This window comes from Vigna umbellata, chromosome 2 (genome assembly GCF_029865625.1).
Source record: "Vigna umbellata cultivar VRB3 chromosome 2, Vumbellata_1.0, whole genome shotgun sequence".
Taxonomy (NCBI): Eukaryota; Viridiplantae; Streptophyta; class Magnoliopsida; order Fabales; family Fabaceae; genus Vigna; species Vigna umbellata.
The window spans coordinates 8,583,677-8,608,749 of record NC_142166.1 but is presented as its reverse complement, the minus strand read 5'-3'; the positions used below and the strand labels follow the sequence as shown (position 1 = coordinate 8,608,749).

The window sequence follows — 25,073 nt, the reverse complement described above, 5'->3', positions numbered from 1 at the left end:
ATATATATATATATATATATATATATATATATATATATATATATATATAGTATTTTAAATATGGGATACATTTGTTTTTATTAATTAAATTTAAAATTGATTATGTTAATATGTATAATTTGAAAAAAAAGAATGTTGTTTGATCTTCTACCTAAACATCGTTAGAATGAATATTTTGAAGAAGAAAAAGAACATGTGGCTTTAGTCTCTCTAATCTAAAATAATTGTTTGTCACTTCAATTTAAAATCGCTGCTTTTAGTCACATAATTTGAAAAAGAAAATTTGTTTTAATCTCTTTATCTGTGTATCTTATACTTATATATCGTTAGAATAAACATTTAACATGTGAAGTCATCAAAAAAATGTAAACCTAAAGTAAATTATTATTTAAACGATTTTACTTTAGTGCATAAGTGAAATTTTAATGCTATTTTAGACTAAGGGAATAAAATATTTTTTTAAATTACAAAAAATATAGAGAACATTTTAAATTTGAAAGACTTTACACTTACCTCAAATTTGAGAAAATAAAGATATATTTTAACTTTTTTGGGTTTATAACTAATGCAAATTGTGTGCATATATTAGCATACCCCAAAATTAAATTAGTATATTTTTTTGTTTTTTTAATTAGTTGTTATCTTCCTTAATTTATTCATTTGCTACACGAATGGAGCAGCTAAGGGTGCATTTTCGGGATGGTTGTGGTGGAGCTATTTTGCTTGGTCGTTAAATAAACACAATAAGCTTAGATATAGATAGTTGAACAGTCCATTTTATTCACATTTTTAGGGAGAAAAATTAATGAATTTAGTGACTTAAGTTCTACATCCCAAAGTTTATCTTGGTGGGATAATAAACCTATTTTCTCAAATCAAAAATGTTTTTTTAATAGATTTTCTTCGCCGAATCATAGTGTTTTTTTTTTTCTTTTTCTGAAACATGATAATTTGATAGTCACCGAAAAAACATGTATCTGCTCGAGAATTATTTTAATAATATAAAAATATATATTAATATTTTAAATTAAAAAATTATTCTTAGAATATTCCAGCTTTAGATTGTCCTGTGGTTACCTTTTTCTTTTATAGTTGTTGTCACCATTAGTTTTCCTAATAGATCTTTTCCTAGTTTTCTCACTTTAAGACTGTTTGACTTGGGGGTGCTGCAGAATGATAGTTGTTATTTTGAGAATAAGATACTTATACACTTCTATCTTAAAGAAACACTTATTTACTATTCAACTGTATAGTTGAATATTTTCATTAAGCTATTGTTTAAAGTACCAAATATGTTGAATAATAATAATAATAAAATTTAAATATTTGAAACTATATAACAATAAAATATTTCCTTTGATTACTTATTGAGGATTTAATGAAGTTTGGAAATGTGGCGTACTGGTGGGACCCAATGACCATGGAGTGTGATTTGTTCTAAAGCCATGATTTGAAAGGATGATTAAAACTCTGGCTTCACTTTAAATGAAAACTTTTCTTGCACAGAAACCAGAAACGACTCGATAATATATCCTCATAGGCTCACCAGAATATGTGGATTATCTTTACTTTCTTTCCCTTCAAATCGTTAGTGGTTCAAACACGTAATATCTGTCATTATTATAAAGAAAGAAAAAACATGGATTTAAAGAGAACATGTCTTCAAGAAAAAAAGCATTTACTTTTATAGGATATGCAATCTCTGCCATGGATTAATACTACTTGCCTAGTCCAGGGAATTCATTACCAATAATATTCAGAAAGCAAAACCAAGCCACACTGCTGATAAACAACTTGTGTATTAAATTGTGTATTTGACTATTCAGAAATTAAAATCGGCCATATACCTAACCCTTCACGTAACCACAAGAATAATTATTGATTCATAGCAACAAAAAGTCAATACAATCGATATCCCTTCACTCCATAATAATAATATTATATGCATGTATGTATGTATATGTTTACAAACAAAAGGTAAAATTCTAGATACTTTATAATTGCTGTATTTTCAATCTTCATTTCCTTGTCATCTTCTCTTGCTTTTAATTTTTATACAAAAGATGCTCGACAACCAGCAAATTGAACTACAAACTGACTTTGATACATTCCTATAATCAAACATCTGGTTGTTATCGTTCTTCAATGATAAATAAGAAAGTAAAAAACTTAGGCCCTTTCCGGTTGCTTTCCAATCTGGTCAGAGTATGCCACTCAAGAAGCCCCTGTAAGAAAATGCACTAATAAACAAAAATTGCTTGACATAACTTTCCATAAAGGGGGATAAGTACGAAATAATAGTGGACTGAGGACAAAAGTTACTAACCAAATCCCTGAGGTTTTCCTAGATTCATTACTGCAAAATTATCAGACAAAATGTTCAATTCTATTTTTAGCAAGCATAAATGCTACATAAGGAAGTCTGATAAGACGGAGTGCATTTCTAGCTTTCAGCTCAAAAAATTAGACAACAATTACCTTGGTTTTCCTTGGAAAGCATCGTTAATTTCATCAGTACTAGGCCTCTGTGTAAACGTAGACAGAATAGCATACTTCTCCTTCCCAGGCGATTCATCTACCCTCTTGTACAGCTCATATTGGTTTGGGTAAGTCATTCTACATCAAAAGAAGTTAATTTACAGTACCGTATTGTGTACTTGCAGAAGATAAAAAATGTGCTTGTATTTTGAGCATATAAAAGAATTAATATCTAATTTGGTTATATTACAATTAGGGAAGGTGTTTTCTCAACACTCAAATCATGGTAACGAAGCTTTACACTTTCAACATTGTTGTTGGAACTATGACAAAAATAATAAAAAAGAGGAAGCAAGGCAAACAAAATACGTCTAAATATGAGCTGCAAGCAAGGAATCTGTTATTCTATGGATAAAAAACGTTAACATTTATAATTGTGGGAAATCGTAGACTGACAAATTAAGAGACATAATTATTGTTATGAATAAGGACAAATTATAATATATTTTGAAATGTAATCTTTACTTTACAAGTCAGTTTTTGTAAGGTTGAATTAAATATAAACCACTTAATAAGAATTATCCCCAACTAACAAACTTGCTCCGTAAGTCAAATTGTCCAACTATTATAAATTTATGTTCTCATCAAACTGAAACAGAAATGCTTAGTTTTTCCTAGGTTGACAATAGGGGTGATAGCATCAAATTGAACTTCTAAAGCAGATTGGGCAACAATTTCTTGTTTTTTGAGCTCCATGAGAAAAACTCAATCCAAAGCCAAAATAGTACCTTGAAGTATTCCTGATAAGGTTTTTTTAAAAGAACAGAAAAAGATTGAATGAAGACTCAAATGGAACATGGATGATTTTTATTTTCTGCAGAACAAGAAAATCAGTAAGATATGAATATCTCACTGCCCAAAGCCAAGCTCCTAAGAGAAACCAAGAATGGCTCCCTCTCTACTGAAAAACAACTAAATGTTTTCAAAACTTCCTTCCTGATTCTTTTTAAAACAACCACACCCCTTTCTCTCTCTTCTAACCAACCTATTCCTCCCTACTATACCACGTCACCCTTCCTAGTCTTTTTCCTCTCATATACTCTGCCCCACCTGTGCTTGACCTTTTCTTCTTGGATCAAGGGCTCATTGAGCCCAATAAGGTTTGGGTCTGTATCAATACCCCTTTCTTGAAATAGAGCCTTGTCCTCAAGGCTAAATTCTGGAAACTGACTTCTAATGATCACTTCATCTTCCCAAGTAGCTTCATCAACATTTTTCCCCTTCCACTGCACAAGAACTTGCTTCTTAATTTTCCCTTTCTTTGTGTTTTCCCGAGTAGCCAAGATCCCTTCAGGAGTTAATAATTCTGCTCTATCATCCTCCAACCAGTAGGGCGATCCTCCTCAACCTCATACTTACCCACAGCTGTCTTTAATAATGATACGTTAATTTGACATCAAGTTGACAAACTTTTCAATTCTGTTGAGCATCTACACCAACCAACAAGTTGATGGTGTCTTATCAAACAACTAGTGCAAATGTATTGAGTAATCCACATCAAAAACTTTAGCATAACCCTTCACTACAAGTCTATCCTTGTGTTCATTAATATAACCATCAACATTAAGCTTAGTCTTATATACCCATTTGATTTCAATAACTTCCTTGTCTTGTAGTCTTTCTGAAACTAGGTTTGATTTCTCCTTATCATTAAGAGCTTCACCTTCATTACAATAACCCAAATTAGAGTCTTTTGTTATACTTCTTAGTTTGCAGGTTCACATACAACAATGCTACATTTGTCACAAACATAAAAAAAGAACAATCTAGTACCTCTTATAGGAACATCATCAACTAACTCATTCTACCAACTTTCATCTTCTAAACTTGAGCGAAAGTTTTGGTACAAATCTTTAAAAGCTTGATCAATCTTCTTTGGTTCATCCCAATTTCATTCTTCACCTATCTTAGGGGTTGGAAGGTATATGAGAGAAGAAGGTATAGGAGAGAAGGAGAAGGCCGAACGGTGGAAGGCAGAGAAAGGTCAAGCCGAACGGTGGAAGGCGAGGAGAGATCAGGCCGAACGATGGAAGGCGATGAGGAGTCGAGCCGAACGGCTGAAGGCGGTAAGAGCTCGAGCCGAGCGATGGGAAGCAACGAAGAACATGAGCCGACCGGTTGAAGAGCTACTATCCTAACTGTTGTAGCAATTAGGATAGGCGGGAAATATTTAGTAATAATTATAGTAAATAGAGCTATATCCTAGGGAAATATTCAATATAAGTTAATTATAGTAAATAGAGCTATATCCTAGGGAAATATTCAGTATAAGTTAATTATAGTAAATAGAACTATATTCTAGGAAAATATTTAATATAAATAAAGCTAGATGCTATTGTTTAGGATATGCTTTTGATTATTGAGTTTGTTGACAGGCAATTGTAGTCCTGTGAGGGAGGTTATGGTCCCAACTATCTTTGTTTGAAGAATTCTATTACCATTAATAAGAGAAATTCATTCTTTCATTATCGTTTTCTACCTACTGTGATCGTGAATAATTACGTCTCCTACTTGGAAACATAACAACCTACCACAAAGTGAACATCCTTGCTAACAAAGTTAGAAATAAGTTTTGTGCCGATACAACTTGTGATTGCAGTAGTCCCCTTTCCTTTGATTAAGATCATTTCAATTCTAACTTTGATAACACTAGTTGGCCTCAAATCTGTTAAGAGTGCCTTATCAAAGATCATGTAATTAGTACATCCAATATCAATCAACCAACCAACTTTCAATTGATTCATTGCTCAAGAAACAAGTGGCCACAAACAATTGGTCTTCCTCCTCTTGATTAACAATCTAAGCTCAACATGGTGATTTTTGTTGAGAAAAACCACAGCTTCATGTCCATTTGGTTTCACTTGCAGCATTTTGCATCTAGTCTCCTCCAACATCTGAATGGTGGATGGCCTTTTTTGCTACAATTTTTATAAGGTTGAAAGTCGTTTTCTTTTTTTTTCCCTTGTCTTTAATGTTGTTGTTTATTGTGTTGAATGAAGCCTGATTTTGCTTGAAAATTTTCTTTTAATTCTTCTCAACATCATTATTTTTTTTGGCTTGCAAAGTACCTTCAACAACATGATAATGTCTCATCAGCCTTCACTGTTGTTGGGCTTGCAGAGAATGTAGCACTTTTGCAATAATCTTAGTCATATTATTTGTATTCTCCAATGAGGATATAGATGTGTACCTCTTCAACATTGTTACCCAACAGCTTTATCTAGTGAGCAATATCCAATAATTTTTTTGAGTATTCCTTTATTGTCTAAAACACTTTCATCATTTACAATTCAAATTCTCTCATTGAATTAAGCACCCACGTGCTTCATACTCTTTCATCTCCGATGTATTCCTCCTTCAAATAATCCCAAATTTCATTTGTTATTTTGAAAGCCATAATTCTAGTGAATATGGTCTTAAAACACTAGCAAAAAGACATGACATTGTCTTTACCTTCCTTTTTTTCTATTCATGTGACTTTTGATTTAGACCATGGTATGATCATCGACAGTATCCTCTTCCACAGTTTCCTAAAAATCAAATGCCTCCGCATAAGAATACATTTTTACTGCCCAAGGTTTTTCACAATCTATTCTGGAGGTCCAGTAAGAAGAGGGCTCTAGATACTCATTGGAATTATGGCAGAAAAAATAAAAACATAATATGTCGGTATATTTTGAGCTAAATAATATTCTATGAATCAACAACGTTTACATTTCTAATTATAGAAAGAGAAATCATAGACTGACAAATTAAGAGATATAAAAATCAATAACAATAGAGTTGCTCCTCACGTAAAAGTAGTAACTGACTGACTACTACAAAATTTACGTGCTCAGCAAACTAAAACAAAAATATACTCATGAGCAATACAACTTTTTTTATCAGCGAGTCATGAGCAATACATAAAGAAAATATTTAACAAAATTGTTCATTCCATCATCATGTCACCCCATTTATAGAAGGAAGCAAACATAATGTTATCTAATAGCACCACCCAGAATAAACATCAATCAATTCGATTGGGTTTAATGAACATATGGAAGCGTGGTCTTTAACTTTCCTACAGTTCCTAAAACGCCTTTCTGCTGATCATACAATCTCATTGGATGTTTTGAGAGGCTATTCAATGAAGCAAGCATAGACACATGGTCGCTCAATTATCTTAATTATCTTTTTCTTAGTACACTATTCCTAGTTTTCTTCTTGAAGTTAAACAATGACACATTAGATTTATAGAAAAATTTAATGATGAAATATGTTACTGTCTAACCTGATAGCTCCCATTATGGGATACTGGGTTCCTGCATAATACAGAAGTCGAAAGAAGTAGCAACTTTCAAAAGATGCTGCATACTTGAGCCTCTGGTCCCTCCCCATCGTCTAGTGATTAAGAAGGCAAAGTTATAATCATACTTTTACAAGAATAAATTGTTATCTTCAACTCGGTGGTTTAGTACTCACTTGCATTATACCACTAGAACCAGGCAAATCCTGAATTCATAGAAATTTGTCAATTTAATATATGAGCAAAATAAAATGTAAAAATATCATTTAAAGAGGGGTCACAGTATAAACATAAAATTAATCGAGGACCACACAAACAAATATATTTAATGAAAAGTTGAAAGCTAAAAAATCTGAATATATTATATACTTATAATGTAAGTCTAATTGCTGGTTTCAGCACCTTAAAATGTTAATAGTGTAGAGCATATTTGCAGAAAAGTAGCAAGATGTAATTTACTCAAATTTGGTAAACTAGATGTTTTAATTTAATACGAAGACCCAAATGTGCACCAAGTGGTGCTACACATTGTTCTAAAAAGAAGTCAGCTATTCAAAGATGAATCTTAACATCTAAGAATGAAATCCAAGATAGTCCAAGAGCCTAACCTAGCAAACATATTAACATAATATAAGGAAACAAATATTTGGGTTGTTTTTTGGGTGGATTGCAACCTCACATTAAGAATCAGGTGCAAGCTTTTTCTTGAAAATCAGGATAGAATATTTACATTAAACATATAGAGGTATGCAACAAAATATTTAATTTAAGAGGGAACAAAATATCCTCTAATTCTTTGTAATTAATACAATAAGACTACATAAACCAATCTTTATGGTGCCTTAGAACACAGTCCTCTACAAATTACGCTTCCAGTCAAGCTATGCAGTATGCACACAGCATAGAGGCTGAAAGAAATGAACTAGGATTTCGAAGATTATTAGACCCAAAGATATGAATTTCCCCTCAGACATTGAAAAATCACAAAAGCAAAGAACAAAGAGAACCCTTTTCTCACACAAGAACTGAAAAACTTAAATCGATGCCAAATGGGAGGTCACTGTCCCTTGGAAGGGGTTCAAGAGGTCCTAACACCCTGTCTGTGGCTACACACATTGGCACTGGTGGTGACGTGTAATTATACTTGCCAACTCTAATGGCGACACAACTATCAACATTGTAATTATTGACATGAGATGAGACACATCTTTCTGGCCCACCATTGACCTCAACAGTGGTGGTGGTAGGGCAAACTGCAGTTGTGGTGGTTGTTTACATGGAAACGAAAACAGAGATCCCAAAATCAAAACCTCTGATACCAACTTGAAGTATGTAGGGAAATAAATTATTTTGTTGATAACAATGACACCATTACATTCTCATTGCCTTTATTCGTAATAATCCAGCTCTCTAAAATAAGGAAGTGTAAATATGATGAAATGAATAGGAAGATTTTAAAAATATTTCCTCCTAATCAATATGGAAATATTCAGGATATTTGTACCCTAATAACGTGCTATTTACAACATTACACACTTAATAGGAGGTCTAACAGCCTCTAATCAAGACATGGCAATTGTTCCTTTCAGTAGTTTTACACATCTAATCAATTATTCAAAAAGATTGAAATCATTCAAAATCATTTATCAGCATAAAATTGTCTAGACTATACTAGTTGGCAATAAGTTTTCTGTGCATAAACTGATTATTTGACCCAGTACAGTGTCAGATTCAGGCTATCTTCATTTCGATAAGTCAAGACTATCTGAAAAACAAGCTGTAAATCATTCAATTATTTCATTAAATAAATTTGGCTATAATAAAGGAGCTACGAACTTAACCTTAAGCCTAGCATTGACCAGAATAACTGGTCTGTGTTCAGCTGCGTTGGTCATGGCTCTTAGATCCTGTATTTACAACCTCAAACATATTAAAGAGAAAAAAGAGAGAAAAGCAAGGAGAAGTTGAAGAAAGCGTGTATATCCATAAAGAAAAAGAGGAAAAAAGGCTCAACAAATAAAGCTTCTAAAATATATCAGTAAAACTCCCACCATATTCACTTACATCAATAATACAATTCCCAACAGCATTTTGAGGAGCCACCAAGATAAACATGTCATCTTGCTCCCCAACCTCAGCAGCACCTGAGATTGGAATTTCATACATTAATTAGATGCCAAATATATCAGAGCAGGAAGATGCCAAATATATCAGAGCAGGAAGATGCCAAATATATCAGAGCAGGAAGAAAAATAATTTGCTTCAAAAAGGCAGAGTAAGATAGATATTCTCAATATGAAGTTATGAAGAAAATATCAAATTCAATCAGGATGGCAAAGCAAATAAATACAGAGAAGTAAAGTTAGATATTAAGACTTAAGCTAGAATCTGGAATTTCGAAAATCTAAGGGGGTATTGGGTATACAGGGAATTTTCAGTTTTCAGTGAGTCAAAGTTTGGAAAGCTTGTTTCCCATATTTGGATTATTTTTTTAATACATAACATTCCTATAAAACAATGTTTTCTTTTCAATTTTTTTAGGTATCTTTTCCACAAAATTGTTCCTATGTGATAAATAGTTAAAGTTTGTAGTAAAAATATCATGTTACTTTTTCTACCAGAAAACTTAAATAAATATTCTTAGGAATATTTATGACCAACCAAACATATTTTAGTTACTTCTAGAAATCATAATTCTCAGGATTCAGTGGTTCCCAAACACGGAATAAACTTCCCTATTACCAAATGCCTCCAGAAGGTGTGCAATATATAAATACATCAGGGGTATTGGATCAAAAGCTGAACAGCAACCATACATAGTAAATTTAAATGATATACCTATAGAACCAATATTGATGAAGGTTCCTTTTGCTCCATAATCACCCCAGTCCATGAACTCTAAAATCTTACGAGTTCCAGCAAGCTGCAACGGCATTCCAGCAAGAGCACCATCTCCCATCGACCCTTGTACACAAACCTGCATGATGAAGATGAAGATACTTTAATTAAAAAGAATTACACCTAACAATTATAGAAAATAGCATCATTTTATTCCCTATATAATGAAAATATTCTATGTTTGAGAAAAAAGAGTATGAAAGATACCTTAACCCGTTTTCCATCATCCGCAAAAGAGAGGGCAAGAGCTCGAACAAGTTCCATCAAGGTACCTATTCGATAAACATCCTGTAAACCACAATATGTGGTCAAATGATACATTTAGAAAAAAAAATAAAAGAACACAGATCTGCATACCATTTCTGGGTTCAGCTCAGGAATGTTGATGTCAACCTATTTGATTTGGAATGACAAACAAAAGCATATATTAGCCTGCAATCCAAGGGAATTAAAAGCTTAATATTTTTACTCCTCATCTTCCTACCCTTCGGTACTCTTTATCATTGAATATTATGCATGTAGTAAGAATGTTGATTTGTTTTACTAAAAGCAGGAAGTGCTATTGCATCACTATTTCGCATGTTGATTTGTTCTAGAAGACGCCACTTGGGAGTTCTTTGATTTGAAGAAGAAATATCCAAATTTTCATCCTTGAGGACAGGGAATTTTTCAAGGCAGGGGAATTGATAAGGAAATCAATAAGGAAGCCACGTGGCAGCCAATTTCTTAATTCATAATTCTATTGCTATTTGTTATGATTGTTAGTTGTTTCAATTAATAAATACACAACTCGGAGGTGAGCTGGTATGATTTTCTGGTTGAATAACAGTCTTCTTCTCTCAACTCACTTTGCATCACTTCGGATTCATCCTTGAATCCCTAAGGTTTGAAGTTCTTCAAATAAATCTCTATTCTTAAAACTTCCTTCATCATATTATGGTCACACAGGAAATTCCCTGGCACCATCAGAGATCCCGACATTAACTTTTTTTATTTTTTACATTTAAATATAGAACATTTTTTATGAGGCAAAATATGTAAGAATGGAAATGGTTAAAGATATTGCACAGATCAAGAATCACTCAAATATGTGAAACCATCAACCAGTTTGCAGACTTGTGATAGAAGTGTCATACCTTCAACCTAGTTTTACCATCATTGATAGCCCTCTCAGTAGCTTGTAGCACATCATCATAGAAATATTTCCTGATTTCTCGAGAATGGGGAATATTGTTTAGTCTAGTAGGAATCCCTCTCCACTTATCCTGTAAAAAGCTAAGGCAAAATTAGAAACAATATACCGAGGAGACTTTTATAGTGCATAAAGGAGGAAAGTATTAAAAACGAAACAGACAAATGCCTATTACAAAGTACAACTGTCTACCTGGCTCAAAGATGTCCGTCCTTTCTTTGAATCAGGAATTGATTTTTCTGAGTTAAAAGAAATTAGTAAATGACGTTAAAATATACGAATTGTTCCTGCTTATGGCATGGGAAAAACCCCATGTCAAGATGTCCAAATGTTATTATCATCTCATTCAGAAAGTAACGTGTGATCCCACATATCTTAACAAAACTGAATAACGGAAAGGAAAACCCTATTTTCCCCCAAAAACCACCACTCAAAGCATCATATTTACCCAAAATAATCACAAAATTCCCCTTCTACAAACGCCTTATGTTATGTCACAAAATTCATTAAGAATGTTAGTTGTTTAGTTTAGGACTGCTATTTTATTTTATTATTTACTTTGTTTCGAATAAGTAAAAGTCAATTTCCTATTTTTTAGGATTTAAACAGGTCTGTTTTTAATTTGTTAATCGTGACCTCTTTAAAACAAATTACTTTGTTGGTGGTCGGTTATTTTTCATTGGTTATATATGTTTTGAAATAATAAAGACAAATCCTCTGCTACAACGTTTATTTGTTCTCTCTTAGCATAATACCACTTATACTCTCTCCCTTATATTATCATTGTTCATTTACTGCAATCATATAATGACATTAATTTGGTATCCGAGTTCTATTCTTGAGGGATATGTGGAATGGAAGCTGCATCAGGTTTCTCTCAATTTACTCCTCCTATCTTTGATGGGAAGAACTATGACCTATGGGCAGTAAAATTGGAGTCTTACTTAGAAGCTTTGGATTTGTGGGAAGCCGTGGAAGAAGATTATGAAATACTTCCGCTGTCTAACAATCCCTCCATGGCCCAAATAAAGACCCACAACGAGAAGAAAACCAAGAAGGCAAAGGCAAGATCATGCCTATTTGCTGGTGTTTCGGAAACCATATTTACTAGGATCATGACTTACAAGTCAGCAAAGTCAATTTGGGATTACTTAGAGGAAGAGTATGTAGGGGATGAGAGAATTTGAGGCATGCAAGTTCTGAATTTGATGCAGGAGTTCAAACTGCATTGCTAACAAGGTTATATTGCTTGGCACCAACTTTTCTGATTCTAGAATAGTTGAAAAAATTCTGGTTACAGTTTGTTAGGTTCCCTTCTAAGAACCCTCCACAAACAGTCTAAAAGGCACACAACACACCCACACCCAGAAGAAAGAATGATATATTCTTGTATTGATAGTAAAGGAATACAGAGTATGTGAACTTGAGAGCTTAACCTCCCCCTTAGGAATGATATATTCATGTTAGACTTCTACAAAACAATCAACTCCCCATTCATAGCTATTCAGTTAGCTATTTATACAAACGAATACCCACTCCTCCTAACTGCCAAAACAGTTAGGTATTCCCAGTTTTATTCCTTCTCTCGTAAACCCTCCAACTCTTAACATTACACCCCCGGCCGAAATAACCTTGTCCTTAAGGTTGAAACAGGTAAGCTTGATCAGGAGGCTTGGGTGGTGGCAAATCCTCCTCTTCATCGTCTTCTTCATCCTTTGCTAAGAGTAACACGCACAAACTTCTCTCAGCGCAACGATGGCCAGGGGCGAAAGGGCCCCCACAACGAAAGCATCGGCCCTCTTCCTTCCTCTTAAGGAATTCTGGGTAAGGAAGATTCCTCACCATTCTTCCCCTGTTATCGCTTCCTCCGGTAGTGTTCACCCCCACATTAGTACTCGTCGACCCTATACTCTCCGTTCCTCCGGACTGGTTCATCGTGGGTTTATTAGGTTCGGATCGCACCACTACCCCCGTCGATCGCGACCCTGATGGGTTAATCTTGAACCCACTCCAGTTGCCCCCTTTCGCTCGTAGCGTCGCATCTTCCACGTCGCGTGCGATTCACATTGCCACCATCAACTCCTGAGGATCTTGAATCCTCACCTGTCCCTTGATGTCCTCGCGCAATCTGGCGAGGAAATAGCCCAAGACTTGTTCTTCGGGTACGCCCTTGGTTTTCCCCATCAAAATCTCAAAATCGCGAACGAACTCCTCCACCGTGCCCTCCTAGCACAATGTCGTCAGCCTCTCAAACACCGTCCCCCGGAATCCTCCTCCAAACCGGTTGACCATGGATGTCTTCAAGCCTTCCCAAGAACGGTTCTTTGCCTTTTCTTTCCAAAACTTGAACCAGTAAGCCGCACTTCCCTCCATGCTAACTACGCGAGCTCCACCTTTTCTTCTTTGCCTGTCACCTTCTGGATATCAAAGAATCTCTCCGCCCTATTGATCCAACTAAGGGGCTCCAACCCATCAAACGTAGGTAAATCTACCCTTTTCTGCCACGGTCTCTGATTGTCATTGCGGTCGCCGACTCCTCTGATTTATTCCAGTTTTATTCCTTCTCTCGTAAACCCTCCAACTCCTAACACAGTTCCTGAGAGATATGAAGCATCAATAACCAGATTGGAGAATACAAAGGATTTGTCCAAGGTTGCTCGGGCAGAAGTCATACATGCTTTACAAGCCCAAGAGCAAACGAGACTTATGAGGCAAGATTGCATGGTTGAAGATGTTCTGCAAGCAAAAGGTCAACAAGTTGGAACAAGAAAAAAGAAAAACTTCAAGAAGACAAGTTTTCAGGAAATGAGAGTACTGAAAATAATTACAGTAAAGGGTAAAAAGAAAAGTTACCCACCTTGTCAACATTGTGGTAAAATAGGTCACCCTCCATTTAAATGCTGGAAAAGGCTTGATGGAAAATGCAACCACTGTAACAGACTTGGTCAAGAAGCAGTGATTTGCAAAGCAAAATTTCAACAACAAGAAGTTGATGCTCAAGTAGCTGATCAAAAGGAGGAGGATCAACTTTGTTGCTACGTGTTTCTCAAGTAGTGATTCAAGTGAAAGTTGGTTAATTGACTGAGGTTGCACTAACCACATGACTCATAACAAGGAGTTGTTCAAGGAATTAAAAAGCACATAAACTTCAAAAGTCAGAATTGGCAATGGACAACATATAGCAATGAAGGGAAAAGGTAACATTGCAATTGAAAGTTGTCTTGGAACAAAGCTTATATTTGATGTTCTGTATGTTCCAAAAATTGACCAAAATCTGTTAAGTGTTGGTCAATTGATGGGAATGGCTTTAAAGTTTATTTTGAAGACAAATACTGTTTGATAAGAAATGTCTCTGGTCAAGAACTATTCAAGATCAAGATGAAAGGAAAGAGTTTCACCTTTAATCTATTGGAGGAAGAACGTGCTGCTTTTCTAATTATGGAGAATGTCACAGAGTTATGGCATAAGAGGCTCGGTCACTATCATCATCAAGGATCAACACAGAAGCTTCAATTGGTCCATACTGACTTATGTGGACCACAAAGAACACCATCTCTCAAAGGTAGTCTTTACTATATTGTGCTCATTGATGATTTTACAAGATTTTGCTGGATTTTCTTTTTAAAATTCAAGTCAGAAGTGGCTAGAGTGTTCTGGAAGTTCAAAAAAATGGTGGAGAATCAAATGGGTTGCAACATTCAAGCTCTATGGTCAGACAATGGAAAAGAATACACCTCAGGAGAATTGAATTAATTCTGTGAGAATGTTGGCATATAACACCAATTCACTGCTACACTCTCCAACAAAATGGAGTTAGTGAGAGAAGAAACATATACATCATGGAAATGGCAAGATGCATGCTACATGAGAAAAATCTACCAAAACAATTTTGGGTTGGGGCGATAAATACTGCAGTCTTTCTTCATAATAGACTTCCTACAAAGGCAGTGAAGAATTTGACATCCTTTGAAGCTTGGTATGGATATAGACCATCTCTAAACTTTTTAAAAGTGTTTGGTTGTTGTGCTTCACCTATATTCCACAGGTTAAGCGTGATAAACTAGACAACAAGGGAGTACATGGAATCTTTGTAGGCTATAGTACAGTATTTAAGGCTTACAAAGTTTTTCAGCCACATACAGGAAATATTGTCATAAGCAGGGATGTAAACTTTGTGGAGAATGAAGAATGGAACTGGGTGCAGAGAGATCAATCCTTAAAGCAGCCATACGTTCCTGCTGCCACAACTATTGAAGAACAAAGAGATGAAGATTGGCTAAATGAGATGGTGGATGACATTCAAGTCAGAGGCACTAGATTGCTTCCTGATATTTATCAATCTTGCAGCTTTGCACTTTCTGAACCTGCAGATTTTGAAGAAGCAAAGAATGATCAAAACTGGATGGCTACAATGGAGGAGGAGCTTCACATGATCCAAAAAAACAAGACATGGCAGCTTGTAGACAAACCTCAAGATAGAAAAGTAATTGGGGTTAAATGGGAGTTTCGAACCAAGCAAAATGCAGATGGCTCAATCAATAAGTATAAGGCAAGACTTGTGGTTAAAGGTTTTGCTCAAGTTTTTGGAGTGGACTATTCAGAAACATTTGAACCAGTTCCTAGGCTTGATACCATTAGGTTTCTCCTAGCTGTTGTTGCACAAATGGGTTGGAAGGTCTACTACCAATTGGATGTTAAATCAACATTTTTGAATGGTTTCTTGTAGGAAGAAACTTAAGTTGAGCAACCTGAAGGATTTAAGAAAAAGGAGAAGATAAGGTCTATCTTTTAAAGAAGACACTCTATAGATTGAAGCAAGCTCCAAGAGCTTGGTTCAGCAGAATAGACAATCATTTGTTAAATATAGGATTGACAAAAAGCTTATCTGAGTCTACTCTTTACATCAAACACTGAAGGGTTGACACTATCATTATTTCTCTTTAAGTTGATGATCTTTTAGTAACTGAAAATAATGCATTCTTAATTGACGAATTTAAGATAGAAATGATGAAATTTTTTGAGATCATTGATCTTGGATTGATGACTTATTTTCTTGGAATGGAGATTAAGCAAAGCCAAGATGAAGTTTTTGTTTGTTAAGTATGGCAAGCAAATTCTCAAGAAGTTTCATATGGAAGAGTGCAAGTGTATGAACACTCTATGAATATAAAGGAAAAATTCAGCAAGGAAGATGGAGCTGAAAGAGTAGATGAGGCATAATTTAGGAGTAGGATTGGGTGTCTAGTGTAGCTTACAGCAACAAGACCAAACATCTATTTTATCTCAATCCATGCACTGTGCAAGTGAAACACACCTGAAGGCGGATAGAAGAGTACTTAGATACATCAAAGGTACAACCAATTTTGGCATTAAGTTCAAGAAAAACAAGGATTTCAAGTTGTTAGGGTTCTCTAACCGTGATTGGGCAGGGTGCATTGATGATATGAAAAGCACCTTAGGATATTGCTTTAGTATTGGATCTGGAGTTTTTTCATGGAGTTCAAAAAGAAAAAAGAAATAGTGGTTCAATCTAATGCTGAAGCAGAGTTTATTGTTGCAACTACTGCTATCAATCAAGCCTTGTGGCTTAAGAAGATATTGAGTGATCTTAAAGGAAGACACTAAGATCTTTGCTCACAATCAAGCTGCAATAGCTATTTCACATAATCTTATATTTCATGGGAAAACTAAACACTTCAACATCAAGTTTTTTTTCTTAAGAGAAGTGCAAAGGGATGGTCTTGTAACTCTTGTCTATTGGAAGACCGAAGAACAAATGACTTATATATTTATTAAGTCTATACCAACAAACAAGTTCGAGATCCTGAGAATGAAACTTGGTGTTTGCTCTTCCTAAAGCAAGGAAGAGTGTATTAGTTGTTTAGGACTGCTGTTTTATTTTATTATTTACTTATTTATGTTTTGAATAAGTAAAAGTCAGTTTCCTATTTTTTTAGGAGTTAAACGGGTCTGTTTTTAATTTGTTAATTGTAAGCTCCTTAAAACAATTACTTTGTAGGCAGTTATGTACTTTTCATTGGTTATATATGTTTTGAAATGATAAAGACAATACTCCACTGCTGCAACGTTGATTTGTTCTTTCTTTTGCATAATACTACTCATACTCTCCCTTATATTATCATTGTTTATTTCCTGCAATCCTATTTTACCATCCGAATTTTCCTCAAATTAATACCCAGTTTCCGGATTTTGAAACATATGCAAAATTTTATATTTCAGGTTTCTCCTACACCCATAATTTTTTTACCAGAAAACAAGGTTGTGGATGATTTAGGTAATGCAATCTTATAAGAGTTATATTGAACAATTAAAAAATTGGGGAATTAATTTCGAACAACGAATTATCAGAGGACCAAAATCGTGCATTGGCTATTGTGGGAAGTAATAAATATGCAAGCCTAAAGTTTATCTATTAAATATCATGCCAAGGTTCACAATCAGGAACACTATCCCAGGTTGATGAATTACATGACTTCAAAATACAAGGGCCCATTCTGTTTAATAAAATAAAATATTTTTTCTCGGTTTTTATATTTACAATTATACCACTCTGCTTTCACAGTTTTAAACAGATTTTTTAAAACAAAAAAAAAATGGAAACAATGTGGTTCTTTTCAAATTAATTGTTAAAGAAGCAAAATAGAATTTTTTTTTCTTCTAAACTTACAATTTCCTACAGATATATAATACATGCTTTTGAAGCTTCGTACCTCCAGATTTCACTAGCTTTACTTTATTATGTTGCAATTGAGATAGCAAAGATTCAATTTCATTGAAAACCGCTTCTTTTGAATTGCTGCCATCAATCTGTGCATGAAAAATTAGTTAAATGTGAGTGATATCCCAACCCCGGTTCACGGCCCGACAAAAGATAGACATATGAGAATGCTAATAGTCTCCAATGACCTTATGAATTGTATTTGAGTACGATGAAGATACGGCTTCTGCATTTTGCTTGTATATGTTGAGGCGAGATTTGACCTGAAAAGCAAAACATAAGTATACACAAGGATGTTAGATCCCTGTAAATGTTAACAGAGAAAATGTAATATTTTTTCTTTGTAATCTTAAATAACAATACGACAGAAGCTTACTAAATTATTTTTTTCCTATAAGACGAGCTTAATGACTACATGATACATTTTCTGCTTCCAAACTAGCACTGAAATAAAAGAAAATGCAATGTCACCCTGTAGAATTTAAGTATTTTAATAAAATACTTGCAGTGATCCTTTAGAACTCCTCCCTTTACTAACATAAATGATAATTCACCTGTTCGTGTAACTTTGGACTCTGAATGCTGTTACTACTTCCTAGAAAAAAAATAATTAATGGCTATGGTTAACAAACACCTTGCTTGTGAATATATGAAGCGAAAGAAACAAAAATCTGAAAGAGTTATACGTGAATTTGATAATGCATCACGCATTGAGCAGATTATGCACATGATTGACACCATCATTACAATGCAATTATGCTGACTGATAAGCTTCTTTGTCGATTCAGTTGAAAATAGTCTTCAAGGTACACTATGATTATATGACAACTAAGATCTTTAGCTTCGCAGAAATATTGTGATAAAACTTGCCATTTAACAAAATCAAATCTCATCAGTGGTGACAAGTATTTAGGAGATCATTTCATGCATGCACAGACCATCTTTTCCAGCTGCCAAGGAGTATAAATAACAAATACATTTTCAAATGATGCAGCTTATGTGAAGTACCAACAAAGAGAGACAAAACAAAATAAAAGGAGTACAATCATACCTTCTCCTCAGTGTCGTCAGGTCGAGTTACCAGCCTTGCTTTAATCTCTTCAGTCTCCGGTGGAAAAAAAGTTAGATGGTATATCTTCCCTGTCACTGGGTCAAGCCTTCTACCAACACATCTGTCGATCAGAATTTCATCAGGAACCTGAGTATTAGAAATTCAATCACTTAGCGAGGAAGATGAATGTATAGATTTCTGATTCTAGGTAATTAAATAACATGTAACATGTCAATAACACCAAAGGACCAACTCCTATACCTATTATAAACAACATTATTCACATACTTTCTCTTCCATCTCCTTTTCATCTCATTTTCTTCCTTTCCCAATATTTCTCGTCCCATCACTTATCACATTTTTCACTTTCCCTCTTATTTTTCTTTATTCATTCTAACTCCACCCTCAAGCACCATGTATCTCTCATTTCTCTTTACAAACAGGTCACATTTGCACCAACAATGAAAAACTTAAAATAATAAACAAAATCTTATTAACCTTAAACAAGATTTTAAACTTTCATTGCAATCATATGAAGTTTCTTTGCAACATTTTATGCTGTGGAAAATTATGACCAATTGTGGTTCGCAAGACCCCAAAAACCTTGAAATTGGCAACCATTTTTTTAAAACTATCTTAAAAACAACTGCAAATTGTGCAGAAAAAGTTTTTGGAAAGTGAGAAAAACAAAACAAAAATAAACGTTTGACATACATCCAATACTATATACACATCAGGTCGTATCTGCATTTTCTCCAGACTCTGGGCCTGGCCCAAACTTCGAGGGTACCCATCAAGAAGCCACCCCTTTTGCTTAGCATCTTCGAGAGACAATCGTGCTGCCACCATCTACAAAAAAAGAATATACATTAACCAAACATTTTATTTTCATGGCACAAAGGCTGGGTTTAATAATTATACTGCTGTCACAATTTCATCAGGAACCAGTTGGCCCGCGTTCATGAACTCTTTTGCTTTATTCCCAATTTCAGTTCCAGCGGCCACCTCTGCTCTTAGCAAATCCCCAGTTGATATGTGCACCAATCCAAACTGCACAACAACAAACAAACAAACAATTTATTCATTTATTTGCTACACATCAATTACTTTATTTATTTATTTACTAACTTCAGTCATTTTTTAACTAATTTTCTACCAAAATTTCCAAACAAAAACGAATTACAAGTTAAAATTAGTTTAAAAGTTATTTCTTATAAATTTTTAAATTATAAAAAAATTCTATAATTATTTTCCGTGCAAACAAACCTTTAATCTTCTTGCTTTTCTTGGTTAAATTACTTCCAGAAAAATAAAATAGAAAGGGAATGGCACGTGACGTGTGGTAGAAACGAACCCTTTGGACAATTAATTCACATTGCGTGCCTTTGCCGGAAGCAGGTGCACCTGATATCATCACCTTCAGAGGATCGCTGATGGAACAATTCACTTTGAGCGTCTTGTTAAAGACAATGACACATGTAAGGTACTTACGTTTGCGTGGTGTAAGAAAGCGGATGAATAAATTAGTAAATGATAATAAAGAATTGTAACCTTGGTGGTTAACGGCGATAGTGTGTGGCAGCGGAGGTTGGTTAATCGGAGAGGTTGTGTGCAGAAGGAGAAGTGGCAGTGGTGTAGACATGAATGGTGAAGGGGAGTGAATGGAAGAGAATGAGAGGTTGTGAGAGTGGTGGTGCGGTGGAAGGAGCAGCTGGGTGCGGTGTTTATCATCGTAGCTGTCATTTGGGATCGGTCGAATCAGTTGAGTGGTTCAGAACACTCTCATGCACCCTCTAACAAATGTCTCTACTTCTTTTCCTTTGCTTTAAGACCACTATCATTTGTGTAAATTGATTTTTTTTTTAATTTATTTTTTTCTTATTTAAATTTGGGATTTTAGGTTGAAAATTAAAAATCAAACCACATCATTTATTGCGTTTTAATTTAATATTATATATTTAAAGTTAATTAGTTAGCAACAAATATATAGGTATATTTATTGAAAGTTTTTACAATATTATAGTGTATTATGCTATATTTTATGTGGTGGTAAATATCAATTCTCTTTGTATTAATCAACAAAATATGGCTTGGTGATAGACAAAGTTGATATAATTCTATTTAAAAAGAGGACAACAAAAATTCTATTTTTATTCATATATATATATATATATATATATATATATATATATATATATATATATATATTGATTATATCATCATATATTGTGCTACTAATAAAAGTTGGTAAAGTGAATTAATTTTATGGAGTATAATTTTCTCTATTTCGAAAACAATGAAATTTAATTTTATGAAGTATATTGTATTTTCTTTTTCATGTTATAATTGTTATCCTTATGCGTTTATTTAAATGTTAACTTCCTAGCATCTTTATAATAATTTCATTTTTATTTATCATAAAAATGTAAAATTGATATTATTTTCAAATAAAAAATATTATAAATTATTAGTTTTTAATTAATTTTTGTTAAAAAGTTGACTTTTAAGTAAAATTTTAATATTACAATCACTAAAATTTATATAATTATATATCATAATCAAATTAAATTATAAATTGTTTGGAGTTGTTTAAAACTTCTCTTGTTGGAACAAAATTGAATGAGATGACTTGAATTGAAGATCATATAACACTATACATGCCATGTTCCACATTCTTTCAATGAGAAAAGCAACTCATGCTTTAAAAATACCGAACCAAATTTTATTTACAGGATGAAAATGTCATTTTAATATTAAAAAACTTGTTTTAAAAAACCCTTGAAAATTCATTGGTGCACGTTGTACCACATGTCAATCCTTGCGTCCGCTTTTGATTTATTAATCCAGTTTGCTAAAGTTAGAGCTGTTTGTGTTGTTGTGCGTGGTACTGTCACATAAGAGTACCACGCAGCACGACTGAGTGGGACCAAATGCAGCACGACTGAACCACAAAAATTAGTTATAAATCATGTCCAAGACTGCATAGAGATCTTATTCTTACCTAGTTAAGTGTAAACGCAATTTGCTGCAATTTTATTGAAAGTGGAGTTTGTTGCAGGCAACTGCCATAAAGATATGAATTACATCCCCAAACATCAACTACCAACAGTAAAATTACATGCTTCAGAACGCCAAGAAACTTATCAATTGCTAACTACATCATGCAATGAATATTTTTTTTTATATCTGGCAAAGAGTTAAGCAAAACAGAATAACATAGCTGCACTAAGTTTACTATGTTCCCTAACAAAATGAACTGAAATAAAGTAACAAGAAATTGAACAATTCAAAGGGTCCTCTTGATAAAAACTGTTCTCTGTAGGGGTAATCTGTAAGCGAGTTAAGTCTTCAATCCAACTTGACTGAAGAGAACAAGTAATGAATGAACCAGAATGAAGAGAGGAACCCAATTGTACCTGTAGAGAGCATGATTGCTAGAACCATGAAGAGTGAGTATCCCAAGTACAGAGTAGCAGACACAGGACCACTCAAACTCTTGAGATCAAACACAAGATAGTTAATGGAGTACAGAAAGATGTACAAGGCAACAGAACCGGAGGCAAAGAAAGATTTCCACCACCATTTCCAATCCTCCACACACAGGTGCATGTAAGTAAGAACTAAAGATACCTCAGCACAAACCAGCACAAGAAGGATCAGAACAACGAAGAGGAACCCGAAGACATAGTAAACTCGACCCATCCAAATGCTAGACATGATAAAAAAGAGCTCAATGAACAAGGTGCCAAATGGAAGGGTGCCAGCACCAAGAACTAACAGCCATGATGGGTACTTTTGCTGGGGAATTTCACGAGGAATTTGGTTGGTTCGCACTGGATACTCAATGTGGGGTGCCTTGGCTCCGAAGTAGCCACCAACAAGGGTAAGGGGTACAGATATGCAGAACCAAAGCAAGATTAGTATCACAAAGAGTGAAAATGGAATGGCTCCAGTGCTGTGGCTTCCCCACAAAAGGAAGTTCAAGGTTGTGAGGATCAAGAAGGAAATTCCTGGGAAGAAACACGCGGCCTTCCATGCGATCGAAACCCAGCCCTTCTGATCTCCAAAGGCAATTGTCCTCCACAACCGAACTGAGACATAGCCAGCAGCAATACCAAGTATCATGTAGAAAAACAGCATACCTGTGATCAGTGTTCCGCGAGATGCTGGTGACATGAATCCTAGTGCAGCAAACAAAATTGTCACAACAGACATACCAAGAATCTGAACCCCATCCCCAACCATCACACACAACAAAGCAGGATTCGATGGAGCACGGAAAACATCTCCCACCACAAGCTTCCAACCAGATAACTCTTCATTCATCTGTGCTTGAGCCTCCTTGTCCAGCTCCTCATAACGGGTCAGATCTCTCCTAACAGTTCTCAGGAAGATCACAAGAACAATACCAGCAAGAAAAGTGATCACCATAAGCGAATTGAGGATAGAGAACCAATGCACTTTAGCTCCCTCCATCTTTAAGTAGGCATCCCATCTAGATGGCCACTTGATGTCACTCTCCTCAAAGGTCACCTCGTAACTGAAAACAAGAGGCTGACCCTCTTTGATAGGCATAGCCACAGTGGCCGGATCGCATCGGATAGACGAGGGATACTTGTCATACATCTTCAAGTTTTTAGCCATATCAACATTATGCATGATACTGCAAGGAATCACCTCGAACCCCACAACCATGTATCCAGGCTTCTCAGAAGAGTCCTCCTTGCCAACAGGGATCATTTCTGCGCCATCGCCGGTCCCCATTACTCGAGCCACATTGGTCTCCTCATACTTGTGAACAAGAACATTGAACTTGAGATGGTTAAACACATAATAAGCATCCTCGATCTTAACACCAACAGGGTATCCCGTCCATCTCATAAAGTACCCTTCTTTCTGTGTGAACCTGATAGCAGGTAAATTATCAAGAATCAAGTTAACCTGATACATCTCGTCAATCCTCTCCTTCAAGATCTTGAACTGATCCCCGGACAATGACTCCACCCGGCACAAGTAAATCTCAGATTCATTTGTGTGCATCTTAAACCTGTAGGGAGAGTTCTCTATTCTGTCACCCATGAGGAGTTCCCCAAGATTCTCAGCACTGTCCTTGATACCTCCCTCAGGTTTGCAAAAGGGCAAACTGTAATAGCTAAAGGGCATCTCTGTGTCAATGGAAGTAAGCGAATTCACTTTCACCCACAACTCATCCGTGACAACATACTTGTGGGGATAACTACCAGGAAGGTAGAACCCATAATTGGGTTGAATTTGAAATGTCAAGAACAAGATCAAGGTCACCCACATCCCAAATTGTGCAAAATATTCCATCTTAGCAAGATTCACTGCGGATTCGTGCCAGATCTGACAGACCCAGATACAGCAATGAGCGAAAAAAATGCAGATAAGATAAACTACACAACAGAAAATATAATGGAATTGGAAGACTAGATACAAAAGAGTACTATAACTAACTACATAACATAAAAGATAATGGGAATGTGGGTTTGATAATCGAAGAAACAAACATAAACAAAAACAAATATCACAAAATAATGTTTTATATCACTGACCTCATGCACAGAAAATGTGGCGTGTAGATTAAAAGTCTGAGCGCATGAAAGAAATGAAGATTTTCTTCAAGCGCTGCAGAGGAAGGGCGAAGAATCGGAATGAATGAACTGCAAAACCAAGGAATATGTGCACGTTTAAATATCCATGTTTGGTTTTGTTTCACTTTCCTTGGAGAGCTGGTCACTTCGCTGATGAAGAATCAGTAAATGACATTAATACCCTTACCTTACTTATGAACAACGGACAAACTCCAAAATCCCGTTGTCACCACTCACCACCGTTTCAGTAACCCAGTACCCACCGACACCGACACTTCCTATTTTTCACTCGTTTACGATTATTTACTTTTTCAATATTTCCACTTCAGCAACTTTTTGTCTGAATCAAACTCGGTAATATTTAACTTAGATCAGGAGATAACATCTATAAAAATTGCAAAATTAAGGATATTTATTTAAATTTAAGTTAGCTAGATTTGGATTATTTAGCTTAAAACTAAAGAACGCATGTTCATAGTAAATTAATAGTCAACATTGTAAGCTTGTATGAGAAGTTTAATTCCATCTTTTTAAAATAAAGAATGATGAATAATTTATAGATATCAACGAGATGTATCTTTTTATTATGTAGTCGATGTTGTGGTTATTTCTATCATTTTTTTTAATTATTAAATGTATAGCAAAGTTTTCGGCAATAAAATTTGTAAAATAGTGATGATTGAGTTTTTAAATCTATAATTAAACCTTATTAAGTTAACAATAGTAAGAAGTTATTAAATTATTATTATAATTTT

At 34.7% G+C, this 25,073-nt stretch overlaps 2 protein-coding genes across 3 annotated transcripts; both read right to left on the bottom strand.

Moving 5' to 3' along the window:
- Positions 1 to 1,860: 1,860 nt before the first annotated feature.
- Positions 1,861 to 20,509, bottom strand: LOC124828487 (adenylate kinase family protein). 2 transcript variants are annotated; one of them, XM_047301792.2, is made up of 19 exons: positions 20,258 to 20,509; positions 20,061 to 20,162; positions 19,628 to 19,756; positions 19,421 to 19,555; positions 18,707 to 18,853; positions 17,844 to 17,918; positions 17,648 to 17,744; positions 11,109 to 11,155; positions 10,861 to 10,989; positions 10,082 to 10,117; positions 9,932 to 10,012; positions 9,665 to 9,803; positions 8,891 to 8,970; positions 8,668 to 8,733; positions 7,003 to 7,032; positions 6,812 to 6,921; positions 2,479 to 2,616; positions 2,327 to 2,356; positions 1,861 to 2,225 (listed from the first exon to the last, which is right to left on the bottom strand). In XM_047301792.2, exons 1-19 carry the CDS (start codon positions 20,447 to 20,449, stop codon positions 2,201 to 2,203), a joined length of 1,788 nt encoding a protein of 595 aa, XP_047157748.2. In that variant the 5' UTR covers positions 20,450 to 20,509; the 3' UTR covers positions 1,861 to 2,200. The 2 variants fall into 2 exon arrangements, with proteins under 2 accessions (XP_047157748.2, XP_087962122.1); XM_088105996.1 differs by lacking the exon at positions 20,061 to 20,162.
- Positions 20,510 to 21,711: 1,202 nt separating this feature from the next.
- On the bottom strand, positions 21,712 to 24,461 carry LOC124828489 (transmembrane 9 superfamily member 11). Its single transcript, XM_047301793.2, has 2 exons — positions 24,280 to 24,461; positions 21,712 to 24,070 (listed from the first exon to the last, which is right to left on the bottom strand). Exon 2 carries the CDS (start codon positions 24,035 to 24,037, stop codon positions 22,055 to 22,057), a length of 1,983 nt encoding a protein of 660 aa, XP_047157749.1. The 5' UTR covers positions 24,038 to 24,070; positions 24,280 to 24,461; the 3' UTR covers positions 21,712 to 22,054.
- Positions 24,462 to 25,073: the final 612 nt, after the last annotated feature.